At 40.4% G+C, this 12,027-nt stretch overlaps 1 protein-coding gene across 1 annotated transcript; it reads right to left on the bottom strand.

The window, feature by feature from the left end:
* Positions 1-6,963: 6,963 nt before the first annotated feature.
* On the bottom strand, positions 6,964-9,910 carry LOC134466132 (E3 ubiquitin-protein ligase TRIM39-like). Its single transcript, XM_063220027.1, has 4 exons — positions 9,875-9,910; positions 9,397-9,454; positions 7,698-7,733; positions 6,964-7,508 (listed from the first exon to the last, which is right to left on the bottom strand). Exons 1-4 carry the CDS (start codon positions 9,908-9,910, stop codon positions 6,964-6,966), a joined length of 675 nt encoding a protein of 224 aa, XP_063076097.1.
* Positions 9,911-12,027: the final 2,117 nt, after the last annotated feature.

Genomic DNA, 12,027 nt, shown 5'->3' with positions numbered 1-12,027 from the left:
TGTTTGCCCATCATAATATTTATTAATTCATAAATTCCTTTACAGTGGTTGTAATGAGTTAGAGATTTGTGATCTCTTCAGAATGGGGCAGTGAGATGGCCAGAGGCTGTACCTGCTTATGTCTCAGCTGCGAAAGGGAGAAATAACAGAATGCCTACCCTGCAGAAGAGAGTGACGTAACGCCAAGTATGCACATGGACAGTTGAGCTCAATGAAGTGAAGTTTTGGCCTGCGAAGGGGAAACCGTCCAAGGCCCCATCAACTGGCACGTGCGTCAACAAAACAAGATAAGGGCACCTGTCTGACAGTATATAAAGGGGTCTTAAATCTTTGCAGAAAAAAATCCAGAAGAAGATGTAGCAGTTGTGCCACCACCCCTAAACATTTTTTGTGACCAATATTTAAGCATACTTTTGAAATGCACGTCAATGAACATGTAGGTGACAGACAACAAAAACTCTTTGCTGCTCTCAAGTCAAAAGCCATAATAAAAAAAAGCTGCGGACTTTGGTACTTCACAACTTAATTGATTCTCCAAGTTGGAAAAGAAGCAGCTGTTTTTCACTAGTGAAGATGTCTGGATTAATTCTGTGACATTGTAACAAATAATCCACTATAACAAATTGATCCTGCAAGCAGAATAACTGTGCAAAGAGAGGCAATTACACAAAATGACCACAAGGAGGCAGACCAGCCCCAGTTAAGGACACAGCCATGCATACTGAGGGTACACACATCAGCTCCCGTTAAAAAACTTAATTCTAAGACCTATGAAAAAGACCACATGCACAAAGTGGACACAATCGCTTTATGAATAATATCTGCCTTGCACTGCATTTCTTTAGGTAGCACATGCAATCACTAGTCCCTCCCAAAGCATCAGTCAAAACTGGCACAATACACAAACAACTAACATTCAAGCCGTCTATCATGTTGGCCTGTTAATCAATGAAGTAAAATCTGATTCCTGATTGTGATCATGGTTATACAGCACAGCACAGAATAGCACAGCACACATAGAGGACAAGGGTATTCATATTTACCTGTCCTAAATTGTATAAATATGATATGTAGACTATGTTTAATTACTGCTCAGAGTTTTATTTTTTTACAAAGAGTGTAACATTGACTGCACTCAAACATGCAGCAGCAGTTACACACAGCAGGCAATAAGGAGAACTGTGCAAAGAGAGGCAGTTGCACCAAATTACCGCTAGGAGATAGGCCTGCCCCAATTAAGGATATAGCCATGCCTACTGAGGATACACTCATCACCATCTATCATGTAGGCCTGTAAATCAATGACGTGAAAAGCGATTCCTGATTGTGATCATGGTCACAGCATACCTCAGCACAGAACACACAAAGCAGACAATACAAATAATTACAAATTAAAATCATAAAGAAATAAACTGAGTTAGGCCTAAATAGAAATGAAAAATAACAATAATAAAAGAGATTCCATTTTGTGTGCTGTGCTCCCTCCATTTAGGTTATGCACACTCAGTCAATATCCACTCTAACAAACAGCTGTGTACTCCTCCATCCTGACATAAAATCTCTGTTGCTTTCCTCTTATCCATGTATACTACATAGTTCCACAAAACTAGACAAGCAGCATTGCATTCACAGTGTTCTGGCTAATCAGATGGCCTTTCTGCAGTCAATTTTTAAAAGCAAAAAAGCAGATTTGTATGTTCTGAATCATGTCAGATCCATATTTGGCAAGAATAATATATACTCTATCAATGTACTCAGCAATCTGTAAAGGACAAAGCAAAAACAAATAGGCCTAAGCAAAAACACAAAAGGAAAAAAAAAAACTGTCAGGAAGCAATCTTCACTGGCCACTAAAATGTCTTCAAAATCAGTAGAAACCAAAACTTTGACACGTGTTTATGTCTCAGATATTTAACGTTGCTCTGTTGCCGACATAAAAGTCCTTTAGCAGTATGTCTCCCAGTACCCCGACACACACTAACTACCCACACACAAACTAACCCATGATAGGCGAAAAATTGCAAAATAGCAATAAAATGTCAGTGATTCATCTAAAACAGGTTAACAGATATTATTGGAATTTCAGTTGCCCCCATAAGTTTACTCCCTAAATATGAATTAATGTGATTTCTAACATTTGAAAAGAAAAACAAATGTGTATATCATAGTAATATCTATTATCCTCGGGGTCAATCTGACCCCGGAAAAAATAAACATATTCCCAAACATACAGAAAGAGTATAGGCTATTCAAAATCAGCTTTGCTTGAATGTTTAAGACTGTATAACATACGTGTATTAGTTTGGTATCAGCAGAGATACATTGTCAATCAAAAGACCTTTTGGAGACATAGAATATCATTGGATCATAGGAACATCATAGGATTTCAACTACTCTTGAGGTAGTGCGCACATAATGAAGAAAAGGTTTATGTAGCTCCCATGGAATAGGTTTGGGTGTAAATGGTGTAATGTATTGTCTATGAATTCTTTCCATACTGACTTTTTTTTCAATTGCTCATTTCGTTGTGTGCAGAGAGAGAGAGAGAGAGAGAGAGAGAGAGAGAGAGAGAGAGAGAGAGAGAGAGAGAGAGAGAGAGAGAGAGAGAGAGAGAAAGACAGATATCTAACTTTGGTTAAATGTATGTAAGTGTGTGCTCTGTATGGTTAATATACTCCTACTATATGTGCAATGATGTGTGTAATGTCTGTGTTGTTTTGTATTTATGTATATATGCTGGACTGGACACCTTAATTTCCCTCAGGATTAATAAATGATAGGCTACTCTACTCTACTTTTCCAGAGGTCAATGACACATGTAATTCACTGAATTTGAAATAGAACTGAAATTGTCAGTAAAAAGTATAGTGGGGAAAATGTATTGTTCTAAAACTTTTGATTGGTAGTGTATATTGCATTAAGTACTACTCCTTTCTCTCATTTGTCATGTTCATCTACATGGGGTTCAAAACAATCAAAACAATCTTTCTTCAAGAACTGGTTTCTCTTCATTCATGGCCTTATTAGTCAGTCTCCTGAAATACATACAGTAACCAGAAAAAAAAACAGAATAGCCTTTTTTATGGTATGTTGTTCCTATGACTGTTTCCCTGTTAATTAACATTTGACAGGTGAGGTGGCCTCACCTGGCACGCTATTTGGATCTCATGCATTCTGAACATCGCGTAACTTGGCATAACCTCACTCATACTGTACCTCACTGGCGTTGATGGCGTGTGCTGTCACATGACCCAAAATGACATCACACACCCCTCCGCAAGCTGGCATGGCGCGAGGTTATTCACCGCACATTTTTTGTAACTTGGCGCGCGTCCACCAGCAGCAACCAGGTAGGCAGACAGAGCAGGAGATGTAGCCTACAGTTGCCTATAGAAGAGATACAGCTACTGGACTACAGAAGGGACCCTGCATCATTTGAGGATAATAAAATGTATTGGAGAGCTATTTTATCTACCCCCTTAACTCATTCAGTGCCAGCCATTTTCAAATTCAGACCGGGGGGTTGCCAGGCTTTTTTCAACATTTGAGTGTTTTTTCAAGAGCCATGAACATTTGAATTCTTTGTCTATGTGAACAACAAACATACCAGATCAACGTGTTAGGCCCCACCCCCCATAAAAAAAAACGCAATTGACTTGATACCAAGTCTTTGGGACTGTGCCATACATTCTGAAAAGACTCGTTTTCAAGTCCATGGCACTGAAAGAGCTACGGGCACTTGCTGACATTCCCTCTGTGAAAATGATTCATAGCATGGTACTGTGCTTGTTTTTGGACCATGGCTGTCTTGTCACCCCGGTGCACTGTCAAAGTTTTTTTGGGGATTGGAGTCACAATAGCCTATTCATCTGCTGTAGTTGTGTGGATGGTTACACGAGGTAGCCCAAATGATCAGTTAGTCCACAATGAGTGTGCAAATTTTGAGAGGTCTACCTTGGGGTGCCATAAGTGTTATATATAGCCTAATATAATAGGATGCAGTTGGTGGCTTGGGTCAACATTCTATTGCTGTAGTAGCAACCATCACCCAAAAGTTTGCCTTTAATTAGTTTTGGCCTTTGCCCACATCATTAGAACTGTTAGTGTTCAGGGCGCTAAATAGAGCAAAATGCTCTAAAAAAAAAAAAAAACATAGCTAAATCGCTTATTTTCATGTATTTCACATTATTTAAACAGACTAGAACAAATATTTGAAAAATATGGATGTTCCATTTATGTTTTATACACCTAACACAATGTGGGGTCAAATTGACCCCAAGGAACACGGATGTACCCAAAATGCGTATAGCATTTAAGAAAAACATTTTTGTGGAAATTTCCCTTTCGTCACATTTACCCCATCTATTAAGGAAAAGTCATCAAATAGGCCTATGAAGCAAAAGAAATATGTACTTAACGTGTTTTTCAGACGTTAAATATTGATTGGGGTCAAATAGACCCCAAGGATAACAGAAGGGTTAAAGCACACTGCAACAACACAACAACAACAACAACAGCAACAACAACAAAAATAATGAATAGTCCCACAGACCTTTAAAACCCACATCGAGAAACCAAGGTTGCCTGTGCTTGTTCCAACACTGTTCCAACACTGAGGTTTAGACGGGCCTGCCCACTTTATGCTCTGGTGCTGCTGCATAATCTAAACTCACTTTTCCAGTTCCTGCTCTTCCGTTTTGTGTGTGGGTGTGTGTGTGTGTGTGTGTGTGTGTGTGTGTGTGTGTGTGTGTGTGTGTGTGTGGGTGTGTGTGTGTGTGCTTACGCGCGCACACCTGTGTGTCTGGTGTTGTGATAAGGTGAGATTTGCCCTCCCCTTCTCCCAGTTTCAAAATTTTTAAAACTGAGAATATTCTTTGGTCTCGCGATGAATTTGAACTTGAAGCGCACTGGAAGAAGCGCGCACACGCTCACCTGGCGCGCACGTGCGTGCACACGGACAAGCACGCAACCCCGAAGTAATTGCATATCCAAAGCTGGCGGCCGACAGCACGCAAAGACTCTCGTTTCACCTGTTTGTCATTAAGCTACGCGGAAGAGCTCACCGCAGTGGCGGTGCCAACTTTGACTTTGGGAATGGGGAACGTGACTGAGCGGGGATTATTGCAATGTGCACTGTGATATTGTCTTATGTGATATTGTATGTGTAAATGTCGTATGGGCAACTGTGTTTTGTTTTGTTTCGTTGTTCATTGTAAACTGGCAGTTTTGTTTAAGTATGTTTTTGTAATGATCACTGTTTATTTGAAACGGCAATGTAGCTGTAGTGATTGTAGGTCTAGAATGGTGTGGACCAATCTTGTAAAATGTTTGTCATTGGATAATTGAATGATGATCGTTAATTGAAGGGTGTATGTACTCGTATACCCAGCCCATTGTTGCGAGTGATGGAGGTTAGTAAGCAGCTGTTTTTGACCTGGCTGGACGTCCACATTTCTGCTGAGTCAGAGTAGTGAATCTAGGCAGATTATTGCCGTTGACTTTATGTCTGTAATTTAATTTCGGATCCAATTTATTTTTGGGTTTGTTTACCTGACAGGTGTTTACCTGTTGACCTTGGGGGGCTGAAAGTGCCCGCACCAACTTTGATGTCGTGTAATTCCTTAACGACTTAAGCTACACTCTAAAAAGTACTGTGTCAGAAATGACACAAAATGTGTCAGGGACAACACATTTGAATGTGTGTACTCTGGGACAACACATATCGTGTCATTTGTAGATGTGTGTATGAAAGGGGTAATGAAAGTGTAAGAACAAGGAATCAAAGAGATAAAAAACTATTTTTGTGTAATATTCAAACCACAGTCCTAGTTTGTGATGAGTATTTGGCTACATTGCAAATTTAAAATACATTTAGGTTAAGAATTATTAATATGCATTTTTTTTTACACAAAATGTGTCAAACAAAGCATTTTAACCAAATAATACACATGTTGTGTCATATTCCACACACTACGTGTTAAAATCACCTTTACATAAAACATGTTTCAAAAATGACACATTCCTTCTTAGAGTGTATGACTACGAAACTTACTGATCTAAGTCTCATTATTGTTCCTTTCTTATCACATACTACTTGCATAGTTATTCCATTACATTAGCATAAATGACCTACATAACATACCTAATCTAATATCAGCTTCATTTATGCTGATTTATCAATTAAAAAGACTGGCTGCAGTGCCTGAAATTGCGTAATGTATAAAGGGCAAATGGCCATTCTTTGGCCCAGAAAGAATGTAGCCTAATATTTAGTTATTCCATGGCAGGAACTGGCAAAATATGAATGCTGAATATACAGTTTGTCACTCAATTACATCATTTTTTCTAATCATAATAAGCCAAATGAGTTATAATGTGTCTGTGTCACTACAGACAGTGGGATAAGTAGCAGGGGGGGAGCTCCTATAGCACAGATCAAACCAGCCTGGTGATGAGTGTTTGAGTTGGACACCAGTTGCCATATATCAAATAAGACACATAAGTATGTCCATACAATGTTGGCATAGGACTATATATCTTTATTAATTGCAGTAGATGGGATTCTGACACTAATAGATGTGTAAAACAGTTCACAATACTTTTTGTCAATATATGACTAAAAATGCAGAAGCAGAGATGTCTAGCTGAACTCAGGTCAACCGCATGGCAGGCGAGTGTCCCACCGGTTGGCCACATGCAATCACATACATCACTAATATACAGTAACATCGTGTGAACATGACATGTGAAGTGTCATAGGAATTTAAGTGGACAGAGGAATGTAACATCTCCCACTCATACAACAGAACATGTTCATGCACATTTAAACTACCACACAAGAGAGTTTCTGAAGATTTCCTTTGTGTTTTAAGCGCGTGTGTGCACAATTTCAGGCCATTTAACAAAAAAAACATTGAGTTTGCTCCACAATAAAATGATTAGTAATAATGTGCCATTTAGGGTCTAGTCGATAGGATAGACTGGCAAGATTACAAGAGGAGCTGAATTTTGACCTCCATAACTGACACCGGGGTTGAAGTATGGATAGATTTTCTCAGTGAAGGAGGCATTGGTAAATGAGTAGATATGATTCCAGCAATCTGCATCATAAAAGGAGACCAGACCTGCATCATAGTCCACAAACACCCCCACCCTTTGGAGCTTCCACTTCAGGGAGAGGGGAAGTGCGTATCCAATTGGAGCTACATAAGTCCCATTTTTCATCAATATTGTCCAGAATCCATCTTCAGGACTCAGGTATATCACACCCTTCCTGTTAATGGACTCCTTTGCCACTCCTATAGTCCACCGAGTCTTCCCCTTGACCAGGACCTCAAAATAGAATTTGCCAGAGGAGAACCCCTTTCTTCCCAACACATTTACAACCTGATTAGACCTCTTTGGAGTGTCTGGGAGATTCTGTCGTGTGTCTCCAGTCTTCACTTGTTTCCCATCAGCAGACAGGATGAGATTGGGATGTGCTGTGTCAGGATCCAGGATCACATTCACTGGTTCATAGTGGGAATAAAAGTTATTCAATTTAAATGCACTCAAACGTTACTCAGTAGTTTTTAGTTGTACTAAAACTTAGTATTAGTAAATAGTATTTTATGTAAATCTGTTGAATATGTTGTAATTCTGTTTTAAAGTGAAACATACCGGTAAGCAGAGATGACATGTTTAGATAACAAAAATACCTGCATGATTCTTAATGCTTTTCATGTCGTGGGATTCTGAGGATGTAACATAACACACAACATAATTATTCAACACATTTTTATCACCTTAGACTCATCATCTAGATCAGTGATTCCCAACCCTTTTTGTCCTGTGTACCCCCTAAGCATCTTTGTCACATGATTAGTACCTCACCTTCATGCTCTGTTTGTCTGTCTATCCCAATGTGATTACACTCCATATATATGTTATTATCACATTTTCCAAGTACCCCCTGAGGTGTGTTTGCGTACCCCTAGTGGTACTCGTAGCCCTGTTTGGGAAACACTACTCTAGATTAGTGTTTCTCAACTGGGGCGCTACAGACCCCCAGGGGGCCTTGGGGAGCCTAGGGGGCGGGGCGTAATTCCCATTGGCATTAGTCTATTTTTGTTTTCAATACTAAGGAAGGCGTTGGCAGACTTATAATGAGGTCAAGGGGTCGTTGGGCTTATGATGACATGGTCAAGGGGGTGTTGAGGTTGAGGTTGAGAACCACTGATCTAGATCAAACCTTATTTGGGTGCAAGGAAATCTGATGAGCACAAGTCATAATTGTGCTCAGTCTAAAAAGACATTTACAATTCCAATTGCTAGATGTATCCAGATACAGTATATTACTAGTGCCGTGATGATGCTTCATTTGAGAGTTGATGCCTCCCAAATACCTGAGCCAGCATACCATAGATATAGTACAGTGTTAAAAAGGAGGTCAAGAAGCAGAGACTAGAAGTTAATGTAGATGCTATTATGGTACTAGTGCTACTGGATCATGTGTGGTGTTTTATTGGGATGTGGGATGTGTTACCCCCTTCAGCCATTTAAGCCAACTCAGACCAGTGAAGTGTGTACCCGGTCCCCTCGAAAGTGAACTGTATTGAGACCTTTATTGACATGGTTCACATATGAGCCCTATCTTATGAAAGAGGAAGCCAACACACACCAGAGGTTTCCAGGTGCAGGTAGCAGGTGCAAGATCACTTTTTGAGAGGAAGATACCGCAAACTCTAGTACTTTAGAGTGTGCGGTATCTTCCTCTCAAAGACTCACTTATGAGCTCTGACAAGTTACACTCATGACTAAATGTAATCACTTACGAAGAGCTCTAGTCTAGAAGACCGGGTGTGATCGAAAAGAGGACTGTCATACCATACAGGAAACACCTAAAAGAGCAGCTGGTTCTTTATGTAATAGGCCTACACCAACAATATGAACAAAAACAGAGTTGGGTCCTTTAACTGTAGGTTCACTTTTTGTTCCAGCACCGTTCTGGTAGGCCTGAACACAGTACCAGAGGGGACTGGGTGTGAAAATACCCTTTACTTAGTTTCCTGCTGATCCCATGTAAACTCATGCAGTGAATTAGATTGTCCACCGGGAGGCAATGTAGACTTAGATGCGCATAGAATCTTCAGGTGGAAGGTGTAGATTTACGTTCGATTGAACACGGCTATCAGCCAATCAGAATCGAGAACAGGATCGCACAGTGTTAGATATTTCATTTCTAGGTGCAGTGAAGTCAATATAGGCCTACCTGCTTACTGCCCTCCTCTGCTTTATAGAAAATACCAAATTTCCCACACAATGAAAACGGTACAGGAAAATACAATTCTCCATCAAAAAAATATCTTTGGGACATCACAGAGCAAATTGAATTCTATGTATGAATTCTGTACTCACCTAGTTCCCAAATACGTCTCAGTAGCTCATCTCTCTCAGCATTGAACTTTCTCTCCAGCTGGAAATGGAGATTAGAGTGAGATATACAACAGAGTGGGATATGGATTGTGGAATATAATAGTAATAGATATCTAATGCAATGGAGATGGATGCAGAGAACTTTGTATTCCACCAATATAGCAGCATGCCACAAAATGTCACATGTGAACACGCTCAAATGATTTTTCACCTCGGGTGAAGTTGCTGTTTTGAGTCTATACCTGCACTTTCTCTGCTGCTATTTTGATGTATTGATGTATTTTGAGACTTGTGATGACAGCCAAGAAGAGAACACAGACCACAACCAGTTTGTAGCGACCTGAGGAGAAAAAGTGTTTTTGAACAACATGATATAGGAGTTAACATAGCCTATATAATGTATTAAGTTATAATATGTAATGTATATAAAAGTCCCGGATTGAAAATAATGCAGACTTACGGTATTGTCCTCCTGAGTTATCTTGGGTTTTGGCATGCTCAGTCCGCTGCTGAGATCTTTGGGGAACCTCAGTCATAGAAATGTTTTCAGCTATGCTACTATATGGTGTTGTGGTGTTAGAAAAATCGTCGTTTACATACGTTTCAGATATGTTTATCTCTGTGTGTGTGGTCTCTGAAGTGTGAAGGTGCTCTGGTGTGGGTGGGGGAAGAGTGGCCTCTATATATAGAGAACATGACAGGAAGTTACAGCTACTACACAGCGGCGCAGGAACGACTTTTGAAGTGAGGATGGAAAAAAAGGTGGTGGTGGGGGGTGGTGTGTGTGTGTGGGTGTGTGTGTATGTGTGGAGGGGGGGGGGGGGATGGGATGGCTGGTATTGAAAGGTGGTTCAAAGACAACCTGAATGGATTTACTGTGTTAAGTCATGCACCATAATGTAACCTTTACAACATTATTTAGAGCAAAGTTTCTCAACCAGGGTGCTGGGACACCCTGGGGTGCCCCAGGCTCCCCTCAGGGGTGCCGCGGAAATGTGGCTGATAAATAAACTATGTAGGCTAATTTAACAAATATTTGTCTAAATTAATAAAGTATTGCATAGTCAGTGCTCAGTGGAGTCTTTCATCTGCCATTTACGACTTCGAACGTAGGTTGTGTGATGTCTCCAAATGTGTCACTTTTCTAAGCTTTTGTGGTATCCTGTGCGATGCCATGTTACAGCTTGCTGCTTAGGGGTGCCTTGAAATGTTCAGTAATTGAAAGGGTGCCTCACCTTAAAAAAAAGGTTGAGAAACATTGAATTAGAGAACCAGTTGTTCACTGCTGTCAGTGATGGGAGAGTGGTAGAGAGTTCACAATCACGACTGCTTGGTGGATGAAGCTATTGGGAATGGTCTGCCAGGCTGCCACCCCTCTGTTTCTCCTCCACATCCCGTAGCTTTGACTCTCCAGCTATGGCAAAGGAGAGGAGCAGGCGGTCTTATCTGAGTTCTGGCTCTGCTCGTATTGTCAGCCAGTAGGTCTAATGAGCCTCACGTGTCGCCATACTCTGCCCTCAGTTCCTAAAATGCTTATTTTCTTTAATTCTGTTTTATTTTAGGCCTAAATCTGCTATCTGTGTATTTTATTGCTGTCTTTTATCTCTGTTTTGTTTTTTTGTGAAGCGCTTTGAGATGCACGTGTTGTATGAATGCGCTATAGGAATAAAATTGCCTTGCTTTGCCTAGGCTTTTGTGTCACTCCTCTTTTTGACCCGGTCCAGAGTTCTCCTTAAAGGTACACTGTGCAGGAAATGGTCAAAAGAGGTACTGTAACTATGATGCTCATTGAAACTGAGCTGCCTATTGCCAAATTTGATCTTTTCATGAAAGTTAACTAAGTAATAAACAAATATTAACTAGTATGGTCCAAGTACAGTCATTTTTGCAGCTAAAAATGGCTATTTTTGGAAATTCAAAATGGCGGACCATGTAGAAGATCCCCCTTTTCATGTATGAAAAGTGTAATTTTTCCAGTCATAATGAATACTTCGAATTTGATGGTGGTGGTAAGTATTCATGAAAAAGGTAACATTAGTGAATGGGCAGTATGAATTCTGGAAATAAACAACTAAAAATCTCACACAGTGTCCCTTTAAGTGATAACACCTACAGTAGTCACAAGTCTAACTTGTCAGGACTCATAAGCAAAGTGTACTGAGACCACATCAATAAAAGTCTCAGCACAGTTCAATTCCGAGGGGTCTGGGTACACTTTGGAGCGTTCACATGTGTGCAGAAAATGCTGAGTCACAGGTCTTAGTTCACTGAAAGGCTGAAAGGGACCAGGTGTGAAAACGTCCTCTCTGTCTCTATCTCTGCCCCTCTCTCTCCCTCTTTCTCTCCCTCCGTCCCCCCTCTTTCTATTTTGTTCTCTCCCTGGTTCTCTCACCCCTCCCTTCTCCTCTATCCCTCTCTGTTTTCTTCCTTCCTTCACTCTTAATCTTTCTCCTTTTCCATCACATTTATGTCCATAGTGATGTGTCCCATACAAACCTTCACAGGACAGTGGTGACATACCACAAATACTATGATTAGTAAGGGCTCCATCCCAGAAATCATGGACACAGTCAAAGCATTCTCAGCATTCTTTTTTCATCTACAAAGTAAGAC

Source organism: Engraulis encrasicolus, chromosome 16 (genome assembly GCF_034702125.1).
Source record: "Engraulis encrasicolus isolate BLACKSEA-1 chromosome 16, IST_EnEncr_1.0, whole genome shotgun sequence".
NCBI classification, from domain to species: domain Eukaryota; kingdom Metazoa; phylum Chordata; class Actinopteri; order Clupeiformes; family Engraulidae; genus Engraulis; species Engraulis encrasicolus.
The sequence above is the reverse complement of the archived record's forward strand: the minus strand, read 5'-3'. Positions and strand labels throughout refer to the sequence as shown.